Raw genomic sequence first — 13,060 nt, forward strand, 5'->3', positions numbered from 1 at the left:
TGTCTCCAATTTTGTATTTAAAACAAAGAATTCTTTAATTATCCACTCCTCTCCTGTCCCTGCAAACAGCCTTTTAAATGCTGGGACTGTTGCAGGGGACCTGAAGGGAAGGTTGAGCTCTGGACTCCTGCGTTACTCACAGGTGAATGTGGCACTTATTAAACACAAGTGTTCTGAGCAAATGAGTGTGATAACCAGGGTCAAACTAAACCATCTCACATAAAACCACATGCCCTTTTAATTCTGGAATTACTTCCCCATAAAATATTAAGCCTTGAGTATTAGAATGTTGATGTACTCTGTTCCAGTTTAGCCATATTCATTGGAGGTTAAGGAGATAATCCTGTGAGCTTTGAATTTTCCTTGTAGTCACTTTGCAGGTGAAAAATAAGCTGTAGCATAAATTCATAAATTAACACAATGCTTGAACTCTGAAATGCTGTGGTTTAATGGTAAATACTTCTACAATATAATTCTTCCTCCTAAATACATCTGGAAGACAGAAGCAGGTGATAATGTACTTTGAGGCTAATTATAAGATGTAAATAATATGCTTATATTTCTGTGCATAATGAATATGTAAATAATGTAAATAGCTGTAAATAATGAAATAAGATTTAAGATTTTAAAGATGTCTAGGAAATCTGTTTTTGAGAGGAGAAGTCATTCAGAGAAGATGGTATGATGTGCATCCTTTAAGTACATTGGCAGCATTGACAGCTCTTATTATAATACCTTATTTTTTCTTGAACAGAATTTGATGCAGATTTTGTGGGTTTCTTCAGTATAAAAGCTATTACAATAAATTACATGATAGTAATGGAAAGACATATAGAGACACAAAGTTCTTACTTTGTTTCTCCCTGAGCCTGGCTCTGTAAGAACAGGCTTAGAAAAACAAAGATGTTTTATCCGGTATACAGCAGATTATCCTCAATAGTGAGATAAGAGGGAACAAGTTGACAATTCACAAATTACTGTTGTTGGTGTTGGTCTATGAACCAGATGGAAAACAGATTTTTGACAATCTGAGTCTATAAAATGGAGTGTAGCAAAGGAATCGGAATGTGAAAATACACTTGCAGTTCCATGGTGACACAGAACCACATACTGGAGCATATCGACCTGTATTTTAGTTGTGTATTTATTGAGAGGATTTACCCTCTCTAGGGATGGTGGTTGGAAATCCCAGGAACAGAACTCTTAGACATAGTGGTTTTTACATTGTTAGGTTGAGATAGGTGCTATAAGTACTCGTTTTCAAAGCATGAATCAACTCGAAGGTTTTTGGTTTTAAAATCCTTTCTTTCATTATAATTAATATTCAGTTGTAACAGTGTGATCTCAAATAATGAAAAATCAGCTTATCTTTCAAGCTGACATAGATTAGGAATTCTGTTTTGCTAGACAGTCAAACATCTTGCTGAAGAATCATAGGGCTTTTATACAAACTTTGAAGTAAGGATATGTAAAAGGAAATGGGTTTGACCAGGTTTTACTGTGAACAGACACAAAATGACCATGCAGGAAGATCAAACTGTAGATATGTTTCAGTATAACTGTATGAATTAACTAATTCCATTTCAAGTAGCAATTTTCTCTTGGCCTCTCAGGTATAGGTGCTAAGATCTTTTTTTTTTTTTTAAATTACTTTTGCTGTTGGTAGCCTTTTAGGTAAAGATTTATACTTAAATAGTTTGGAAACTTAACTGTTGTTATTATTATTTTTGATATAAGAATCTTATTTAAGGACTAAATTGATTTGAAAATAAGGCAAGCCTTTTTTCCTCATTTAGCAGGAGATTGGACGTGATCTACCTTGCCTTGAGTAAGGCATCTGACACAGTGTCCCACAGCATCCTCACAGCTGAACTGAGGGAGTGCGGTCTGGACGATCGGGTGGTGAGGTGACTGCGAACTGGCTGAAGGGAAGAGGCCAGAGAGTCGTGGTCAATGGGGCAGAGTCCAGTTGAGGCCTGTATCCAGTGCAGTGCCTCAGGGGGCAGTGCTGGGGCCAGTGTTATTCAATATATTCATCAATGATTTGGATGAGGGAATAGAGTGACTGTCAGCAAGTTTGCTGATGACACCAAGCTGGGAGGAGTGGTGACACTGGAAGCTGTGCTGCCATCAGAGACCTGGACAGGCTGGAGAGCTGGGCAGGGAAAATGTAATGAAATAGAACAAGGGCAAGTGTAGAGTCTTGAATCTGGGCAGGAACAACCCCAGGTTCCAGTGTAAGTTGGGGAATGACCTGTTGGAGAGCAGCGTAGGGGAAAGGGACCTGGGGGTCCTGGGGACAGCAGGGTGACCATGAGCCAGCACTGGGCCCTTGTGGCCAGGAAGCCAATGGTACCTGGGGTGGGTTAGAAGGGGGTGGTCAGTAGGTCAGAGAGGTTCTCCTGCCCCTCTGCTCTGCCCTGGGGAGACCACACCTGGAATATTGTGTCCAGTTGTGGCCCCTCAGTTCCAGCAGGACAGGGAACTGCTGGAGAGAGTCCAGCGCAGCCACCAAGATGCTGAAGGGAGTGGAGCATCTCCCGTGTGAGGAAAGGCTGAGGGAGCTGGGGCTCTGGAGCTGGACAAGAGGAGACTGAGGGGGGACTCATTCCTGGGGATCAAGATGGAAAGGGGGAGTGTCAGGAGGATGGAGCCAGGCTCTTCTGGTGACAACCAGTGACAGGACAAGGGGCAATGGGTGCAAACTGGAACACAGGAGGTTCTACTGAAAGATGAGAAGCAACTTGTTGGGGTGAGGGTGGCAGAGCCTGGCCCAGGCTGCCCAGGGGGGTTGTGGAGTCTCCTTCTGTGCAGACATTCCAACCCGCCTGGACACCTTCCTGTGTAACCTCATCTGGGTGTTCCTGCTCCATGGGGGGATTGCACTGGATGAGCTTCCCAGGTCCCTTCCAACTCCTGACATTCTGGGATTCCGTGATTCTGTGGGTGAGACTGGCTGCTCAGGCACAGAATTCTATGTGCCAAAAAAACCCCAAAACAAAGTTATTTTAATGACTTAAAAATTCTGTGAAGTGTTCACATGACAAGCACCTTTTCTTGTAAGTCAATGACAGCTCTTGTAATAACCCTTCTTTGTATTGGTTTAGCAAAAATAGACAGTAATTCTTACAATACGCCGTTATGGTTTGTATGCACTATGAGGGTCACGTCTGTCACAGACGAGAGAATCTCACGTGTTTTCAGTACAAATCAGGATTTTTGTGATCACTTTTCTTGCTGTGTTGGCTGCAGGTTTGCTTCTACAACTTTTATCCACAAGTCCTTCTTCATGTTTTAGATGGTTCCATGCCTACACTACTATGATAAAAGGTAAAAATGGATTATAAATAGCAAAAAGTAGTGAATGTTGTTGGCCTTTTCCTGGTCAATGTGCATCCAGGGAACATATCTTTGCTTGTGTGTATTCAGTGTTCACAGAGAAAGCAGAGAGATGGGTAAAATTGAGAGCAAAATCAGGACGCTCATAGAAATGTATACGGATTTGAGATGGAGACAGTGGAAATATGTTAACAGTACTTCCATATTTCAAGAATATGAAAGGTGGTGTTTTTCACTAATGCCAAAGAAGTTTAAAGGCCACAACACCAGCTCCAACTGGATTGACTGAGACTGCAAAACCAGCACTGGATTTTTCTGCTACAAATGTCAGCTTGCGGCACTGAGTGATTCTAAGCAGGCCACCCACTTGATTTATCCTGTAGTGAAGGGAATTTGATCAGACTGGAAGTGGAATTACTGCTCTAATAGTCACCACTCATTTCTCAAAGCACAGCTAGGTAACTGAACCCAACATGACAATGAGAACTACAGATCTATCATTTTTTTAAACAGACCACACCCAAGTTTTCCCTTCAAACTTTCAGGTTCAACATTAATTTCACCTTGTTTGGAATAAAACAAGCTCTGATACTTCATTTTCCTGCCCTCGCTATTTCCAGAAGCCTACAGAAATCACCGTTCCCTGCCATTTCTCTCTGGGATCTGTTCAAACAGGGTTGGGTCTGCTGGTAGAGAAATCCTGGGAACCGGAGCAGTTGTTAACCAGGCAGGACTATCTTGTATTTTTCTACACTAAAGACAAAAAAACCCCAACCCATGTGAACCAAGAAGTTACAACTGAGACTGAAATATTTTTCAGGTCATTTGAGAACTTCTTCAATCGAGCTTTTCCCTTTTTCTCCACGGACTTGCTATTTTACTATTACATGATTACTGTTCAAAGGCAACAGAACTTAGGCAAGAATAGGGATTGCATTATTTTTATCACATGGAAAAATATACCTTAAAAAGGACACTTAGTCATGCAAACGTAGCACTTACGAGAGTTATCTGGACAAAAAGGACCTGTGTAAAACTGCATCCTACTTGTTGAAAGAATCTGGAACTACCAGACTCACAAATAACAATCTGTATCATATAGGCCAGGGTGAGATACTTAATTCTGAAATCAATGAGAAGTAAAGGAAATCTGTCAACAAGGGTTTTAATTAAATATTGAAAAAAATGCAAGTAAAAGTTAACTAGGTTTTTTAAACACTTATTTTTCTGCATGAAGTGCATCTCAAATTAATGTCCGCTTTCATTCTTCAAATCGAAAGGCAATCTGGGACCAGCACAAAAACCGACACCAGGATTCAGCCTCAGGGGTCTGACCTCCGGGCTGCTGATTCAGTTCTTACTGGACATCAGACAAGGGTTCACTCTGAGGCTGGGAAGTGGTGAAGGTTCTCATTTACTCCCTCTCCCCGCAACCCCCTTAATCTTCTTACATTCTAAGCATTTGTAAAAATTTTCTTTGTCATTCTAATGAAAATCTGTGGTTAGAGCTGCTGTTCATTTTTTATTTTAAAGAAAAGATGGTTCAGCTACTAGGTTTGTATATTAAGAGTTGTTTTTTGGTACCACAATCAGCACAATGATGGATTGACATGCATTTGTAAATAAAGGACATGCCCAGTGCAGGCGGGTTGGTCACCTTTACTGAAAGGCTTCCTGTAAATAAAATAGCAGCATAAACCCAAACAAAGCAGGAAATAAATGCAGGCTAATGCGGAAGTCTGGTGAAGTATTACTGGCAAATTGCGATGTCTGCAGCAGCCCCTGCGTGGTACTCAGAGCTGCTGCCATGAACGCTGCACCGAGCCTGCTGAACAGGTGCTAGATTTTGATTTAATAAATAGTCTGTACAGTATCAAACTATATAAAAAGCTTAAAAACCACAATGAGAATTATCGTATCTTAAAAATTTTTCTATCTTGTAAAAAATTTAGAATTAGATCCAAACCACCATTTAAAAAGGTATGAAATGTGCAATTTTGCAAGTGGAAACAAGGGGCACAAGACGAGCTCCATAAGGGTTAATAAGAGTTGCTTTGCGATTTCTCTCTGTTTCAGGATCTGCATCCACCTGGTGATCACAGTTCTCTTCAGGCAAGTAGGACACGAGCTAAAAGCATCCTCACTGATTTCAGGAGGCAGGATTGGCTGTGGTAAGAAGTAAAAGGCTATTTCAGGAGACATATACAGTACAGTCTATTTATGTAAATACTTGGAAAATGCCAAGATAAAATTGTTTTCTAACTACAGAGCTGTGAAATCAGTGAGCCATACGGATCTATAATATACGGCAGAATATTTTACATTAAAATCTTAAAGCTTCTTGAAAGAAAGCTGTTTTAAAAGCCTGCATCTAGGATAACAGGAGTACTTGCTTGTGTCTTAGCCAAAAGCTGTGAAGATTGTGTACTTCCAAATGTACTAAAATCAATATAAGTCAAGATTTTTAAAAGACAGTAATCCTTTACACTTATTTCTCACAAAGCGTAAGTGAGGGACTGATAATTAAAGGCAATATAAATGGTAGGCAAGATGAAACAGATGGCTGTAACATAATTCTTGTGTCTTAACTGGCACTTAACGCTACTTTCAATTTGACAAATACAATAAGACACCTATGTTGACATACACGTGGTGCACTTAACTACTTTTATTTATGTAACTGAGGTATTAAAATTGTCTTGAAAAGCAGACGTCCAAAGAAGAGAAAATGATATGAGGAAGAGAATAGTAGTCATGGTTTTCAGTGTTCAATGATTAGTAGTTGTGTTTTCTTCCAGTATCCTTATGTTACAGTTTCCATGCAAAGTCTCTGTCTTATTCCTCCACTAGATAGGTAGCTTGGGAAGATGGGAGGAAATACACCATTTTTGAGCATGAATTAGTTATGAAGACTTTTTTTCAATGAAGTATAATAAGCTAAAAGTGTGTGCATCTCACACGCTGCATATAGTACACTTTTAATATATACACTGTCATTGTACACAAGCATCTTGTATATACACTGATACCACCTTCACTAGGAAATTAAAAATCAATAGATAAGGAACCTTGTGCTGTATCTTCTCTTCCTCTAACGTAGATCTCACACGGGATCTCCTCCATCACCCTGTCTTCTATGACTTGCTCCGGGCAGTCGTGCGCTTGTTTGAAAGTGTAACTACTTTTCTTGAATGTGCTATTAAACGTTTTCATGGGCTGGGGCTGCGCAAAGTCGTTGCGAAAGGGCAGTTCCATGGAGCTGAGGTTGGTCCTGCTTTGTTTTATATTAGAGGCCTGGGAGCCACAGTGGTGGTCGTGAATGCACCTGGAAGCCGTTGAAGGGCGTCTCATTTTCTGGTAGTTTTCAAGTTCTTCTGATAAATCTGCCAAATCTGCAGAAATTTCCTTGTCCCTCAGTGAGAACAGTTCATAATGTGGAGGATCAAATACTTCCTGGAAACCAGATTTATTGAAAGCAGTCTTGCAAGCCATAACCTTTTTGCGTGGTTGCTTTACTTGTACTAGAATTGAAATTATGAGAAGAACTAAAACTATCCCTGATGTGATGCCAATGATTGTTCCATGAGTTTTGGTGATCTGTTCAAACAATCCAGTTTTCTTCTTTTCTGTAAAGAAAAGACGAGATATTATGATAAGGCTTTTATTTTCAACACTTTTGATCATGTATTAAAACAAAGCAAGCTGTATTATGATTGCCATATAAGTGCTGTATTAACGAAATGACTTAACGGCACTGGAGACTAGAGCAGTATGTCAGTAGGATTTATCGTGCTGGGTCTGTGCGGATTCCTTGTCTGCACTAGTGGCTATCGCGTGGCAATTCAGTGGCTTCAATCCGGAACCTATACTGATCCATATTCCAAAATCCACCAGTTCAATAGCACTTGATACAGCTACAGATGATACTTCTCCTTCCATGGTTTGCTCCCGCTGGTAACATTCCCATTGACGGCAGTAGATGGAAAATCACCTAGTTCTTTAAAAGTGCAATATCATAGCGATGATGTAAGATTGACTGCGGTGTTTTCACATCTTTTGGAAACTTAGTGACCATGCCTATTGTGTAAGTCTCTTGTACCTATTTCAACAGAGGGAGTTTTAGAATAGATGTATTTCAGTTTTAACAGTCCAGTAATCAAGTCAGTTGGAAAAAAGAAAGGGAAGGTGGGTGAGGGGGAACCAATCAACCCACATCATACAGTATGTTTGGCTAGTACTTCATCTGAAAACACACAAGATGGCAGCATCAGAACAAGATGGTTTTGCATACTTCAGATTCTTATTTGAAGATTAAAATTTTCCAGTTGGATTTCTGTTCTGTAAATGTACTTGTCCTAGGGGACTAGAGGAATTCTACACTGAGACTCTGCAACATCTGCTGCTGGGGAAGAAAAGCACCTAATACTACGTAGAAGAAAAGGTAGGAACCTAAATGTTGCATATTATTTTCAGGTTTTTGGCTCCTGGCATCTGGATGTGTGTGTTAGGCGTCTGAGTACGGCACACACAGTGCACGGAGAGTTCTATCCCACCATACACTATTTGAAACAATCCCCATACTAAACAGAGAGTCCCAAAATAATCAGCTAATAAAAAGTTATGCCTGAAATACAGTTCCACTTCTTAGACTGTTTACTTGGAGTGACATTTAAACCTTTAATGTGACGGGAGATACCTCCCCTTGTCCTGCCCACCTCACACCTTGGTGTTCCCACACTTGGTGGGAGGCATGAATTTCACTGCTGTGGCAGTTCTCTCATCTGCATCTAGGTCTCTTAATTCCTGGGAGATATTCTCATCAAAAAGCTGTTATACAACAGTCATGTCTTCTCCAGTCTCTTAAAAGAAATTGCACGCAATTGACTTTTCTACCAATTTTTATGTCCCTGGGCTTAGGCATAAGGTAGGTCACAGTGTGCTCAGAGTGAAGTAGCTGTCGGTATGGACTAAATGGGAACTCCAGGCACCTGCGGGAACTGGACACAACTGTGAGCAGCTTTCTTTTCAAGGCTGGATATTGCTCCCTTGCTGCATCAGTCTCCCTTCCATCTCCCTTGGCTGGCCGGTCTGCAGCTGCCTCTTAATTATCTGCTGTGCAAGTAACAAACCAGAACCTAAACTGCACCCAACATAAAACACGGGAGGTTATTTAGCACCAGATACAGCGACTTACAAATATTGAGAAAGATGCCTTCTTCACATTTTTATGGAATACATTCTTTTAAATCACTGCAGTACATGAATGAAGGGTGGATTCTAGGCAACATTCCAGAAAGCAGTTGGTAGAGACAGGAAAAAGATATAGCAACTACACTGAAGAGGGAACACTGAATATTATCAAAGCTAAGGATTGTTTAGAGGAAGCTTAATTCTGAAAACACAGGAGTTACGGATCAGTTCTGTTATCTGGAAAGCTTCCACAATATACAGTCCAATAGAGTATTTATTAGAGGTGTGAATTTTTTTTCGTTTGCCCAAAATGCAATTTCAATTTACTAAAAAAATTAAGCTTATATCAAGATTTTCTCTAGAGAAGGTTTTGGCCCTTCCTGCAAGGTCAATTTCTCTTTCAAATGGAGTACCTACTTAAATCTTTCTGGAGGTTTGTGTTCAGACCTATTTATGCCATTCTACTTGTCAAAAAAAATCCCAAGCTCACACTTATTGTTTCATTGTTTTCTTTGAGCAAGGAAATGTGTTGACCTTAAACTGGTTTGGTTCCAGCTCTGAAAATTCAGTTTTTGTTGAAGCACAGGTGAATGTATTTGTGCTTTACTAGAAAAACAAATTCCTCAAATCATGAGAATTTTTCTATGAATCCTGATATCGAAAAAAGCCTTTACTGTAGTTGTGATGGTTTAAACAATGCTCCTCTGCCCCATGTTCTAGAAGTGGTGATTTGTGTGTCCGTTTTCCATAAGTGATGACTTCTTGCTTCCTAACAATTCCTCCTTCTTCGCATCCTTTCTCACACCATATGCAGCAGTTGCATTTACTCTGAGATAGTCTGTGATTAACTTAAAACAAATGTTCTAAAATTGGCTTTGTCTTTGACGGTTGTTGCAGCCCTGAGAAAGGCTCTTTGTGCTTGAAGGCTTGTCTGTCTTTTTTCAGCTCTGTATTTTTTCTCTAATAAAAGGTATCACCTGTCCCTACAATCCTTGCTTCGTTTAAAGTTCAGAAATGGATAGGGTGCAACCGAACAAATACTAAATCCTATTCCCTATTAAGCTGACATCTGTTAAAAATACAGTATATGCTGAAGAGGAAGAAATTTCACTATAAATCTGTCAGATCAACATTTAGGAAGCTTACACATCTCCTGAGTTTAAATAAAACATTTGGAACACCTTCCTAAGATTAGTAGAATAGCTGTTTTCAGCACATTTCCAGGAAAAAGACCTTTCACTACATCCTTGAGAGGCCAGCCCGGCTCACAGGGGCCAGCCGTGCACCATCCTCACCTCTGCAGTGATTCTCATCCCAAGGGTATGCACAGTTTTGAATGCCATTGCAGACTAAAGAATTATTGATGCACATGTTGCTATGGCAGAAATAAGTGTTGCCTGAGCAGGGAGCTGCAGGAGAGAAGAGAAAGGAAACATTAGGAATTTTCACTAATGGTTGCATTGCAATAAAACAAGTAAATTCCTGTTATTTTTTTTTAACATGAACACTCATTCTTTATCTCTATTTCAAACACAATCACTTTTTCTACACACCACTAATTTTCAGATGATTTACTCCCTCTTCACATGGTTGCTTTCAGGTGTATTATCAATGCTACCAAAACCAAATACTTCTTGTTAAAAATGGGTAGCAGCCAGAGACAGTCACAGAACACAGATAACAGAAGGCTTTAATACTTGTCCTTAAAAACTTAATACTTAAAAATCACATGCTCACCATCAATGATATATTTATTCAATCTGCTGTGCATCTGCTATGTAGATGGGATAGCTGGTTGTGAAGCAGTTCCTGAACATCTGCATTTTGGAGCCCATTAATATCTTAAAGCAAATCAGATTTCAGCTTGTGGAGGACTGTTCCAGTAATTGCAAGATATTGCGGTAACTGGAGGCATCTAAGTCACTCCTGCTTGGGAATCAAAGCTCTTAGATCCTCCTGTTAGAGCTAATGCAGGGATTAAATAGAGTACAGTTCAGCTTTTTATCTATCTGTTCATATATAGTTAGAAATGTTAAGAAACAAATTAACTGTGAAGTTGCCCTAAAGCTTTTATGTTTCCATGAATGTTTGTTATACTTCCTTGACATCAGAAAAATATATTTAAAAAATAGTTATAATAATTCTTTTCAGGATGCTATGTAATATACATAGGGGATTCTTTCTAAATTGAAGGCACTGGACAAGAAATTCATATTCCTGTTCTCTGTCTCAGTAATGTGGTATTTTTATGACACAAATGTCTATTATTAGTGGAGTTCAGTTACATATTTAATAGCAAGATGCGTGTAAGACATTCTGCTCTTTGGTTTCACCGAAATAATTTATTCTTGAGCAATCTAGAGTCTCTGAAACATGATGTGAACCCCAAAGGGTGCAGCAGAGGAGGGTGACTAGTCCTGAATACAGCGTGTTTCTCACTTATTTCTTCTGCTAGGGCATCAAGGTCTCAGTGACAAAAACAGAAGTTATGCCTGAGAGAAAATTCCCACCTTTAATTCTGAATTTGCATTCCCTAATTCTAATATGCATTATCTTCCCATTTCTTACTCCACTGAATTTTGGTAACCTATGCTGCTTGTTTTCAAGCTTTCAAATTGGCTTCTTGCTATTGCTTAACCCCTGGCAACGTGGCATGAAGTTCCATAAGGGAAGCTTGTGCTTTAATTGTAGCACAAGTGTTGTAGTACTTGAATGTAATACAGAATGTTATTAGAGTGTATTTTGGAAGAGTTTATCTATGTAATTTCAGTGTTTGAAAATGTCATAGTAACTATCACATGAATCCTCCTTGCTCAGCTGAGTGGAGAATTTGTTTGGATAGCAGATTTAGTCTGAAGAACACTGGTTTCAAAGCTGATTGATGCTTAGGAAGGTACCGATCATACGCATTATATAGGTTACGAATGAGATGCCACATCAGGTGCCCTGGGAGGAAAACAACCACAGTGCGTGTGCAGGGATGGGGCTGGGGAACCCACAGCTGACCTGGAGCTGAATGTGGTGGGGGACACGAAAGGCAACAAGAAGAGCTTCTTCACATGTACCAGCACCAAAAGAAATGCCAAGGAACATATGGGCCTACTGCAGAATGGGATGAGCAGAGCTTCCCTCCATGCCTGGTGTCCTGGTGTCAGCTGGGATGGAGTTAATTTTCCTCCTAGTAGCTGGTGTGGTGCTGTGTTTGGGGTTTAGTATGAGAAGAATGTTGCTGACACGCTGGTGTTTGGGTTGTTGCCAAGCAAGGTTTATACCAGGTCAGGCACTCCTGGGCACAAAGGCTGGAGATGCAGCAGAAGCTGGGAGGGGGCCCAGCCGGGACAGCCGCCCCAAACCGACCCAAGGGATGTTCCACACCATACGACACGCTCGGTATATAAATTGGGGCAAAGCTGGCTGGGAACTGCTGCTTGGGAACTGGCTGGGCGTCAGCTCCACGAGCGGTGAGCAATTGCATTGTGCATCACTTGGTTTATATATTCTTCTATTACGATTGTTGATTTTATTTCCTTTCTCTTCTATCCTATTAAACTGTCTTTACCTTAACCAATGAGGTTTACCTGTGGGGAGAAAAGGCTTACGTAGTTTTCCTTCTAAATTTATAAAGAAAGATTGCGCAAACTTTACTTTTGAAAGGATAAATAGGATCATTGTTTAAACAGAGTAGCTTAAAAAGTGTACGTATGTAATAGGTGACAATATCTACTAAAATATTTCTGCCGGTGAGATAAAGGAGGATCTATGAAATCCGTGTCCAGGGTGGTTATGGATCCATATGTATCTGCTGGTGTTTCAGTATGGATCTGTATGGAGTTGTAGTTCTTACGGAGGCACTGAGGAAGGATTATGACGTAAGATACATTCCCTTTTTTGTCTGAACGGGGGAATTTTTTAATCGTTCCTGTATTTTTGGTTGATGCATTCTGCTGCTGCGTTTCCATCCATCAGCACAGTCTCTATTTTACACTCCCGTGTAGTCTCCTTAACATTTTGGGGGGATGGCTTTTGTTCCCAAGTTCACAAAGACAGGACAAATAGATTTCATTTTCCTTTTGTTTGCTATCTGGAGAGTACAAAGTCTAAAAGTCACAACAATTGATCAGTTCCAGTCCAGGACTTCAAGGACAGAGCTGCACTCTCCTCCTAAAAGCTGCGTAAGCCTGGTGCAGCGTTCACAGTGTTCTCTGTATCAAGCATTAGTCATGCATTGAATCAAGCCAGAAATCAAATACATCGATTTTTAACATTGCTGGTAGCTGAATTACTTAGTCAAATTTGCAAGCGGCGCTAGGTGCGCGTTAGGTGACTGTCATGCACAATTAGTTCATTTATGTAAATATTTTCAGAAATATTGATTGTTTTCATGGTTGGCTTTATATAATTACAAATCATTAGTAAGGCAGAAGAGAAAGATAGCTTAATCAGCTGAAAATAAAACAAGCATGGATTCACTTTTTTGGTTTGAAAAATTGCTTATCAGTAGAATATTTAAAAATATATGAAACATTTTAAG

The 13,060-nt window shown here is 40.0% G+C and overlaps 1 protein-coding gene across 1 annotated transcript in view; it reads right to left on the minus strand.

The window, feature by feature from the left end:
* Positions 1-5,977: 5,977 nt before the first annotated feature.
* NETO2 (neuropilin and tolloid like 2) overlaps positions 5,978-13,060 on the minus strand; it is a 32,072-nt gene continuing 24,989 nt past the window's right edge. The window contains exons 8-9 of the mRNA XM_065028582.1: positions 9,825-9,938; positions 5,978-6,965 (exon numbers count right to left, since the gene is read on the minus strand). Coding sequence (XP_064884654.1) covers positions 6,385-6,965; positions 9,825-9,938 — 695 coding nt within the window. The 3' untranslated portion in view covers positions 5,978-6,384. The remainder of the gene's footprint in view (positions 6,966-9,824; positions 9,939-13,060) is intronic.

Source organism: Columba livia, chromosome 13 (assembly GCF_036013475.1).
Source record: "Columba livia isolate bColLiv1 breed racing homer chromosome 13, bColLiv1.pat.W.v2, whole genome shotgun sequence".
NCBI classification, from domain to species: domain Eukaryota; kingdom Metazoa; phylum Chordata; class Aves; order Columbiformes; family Columbidae; genus Columba; species Columba livia.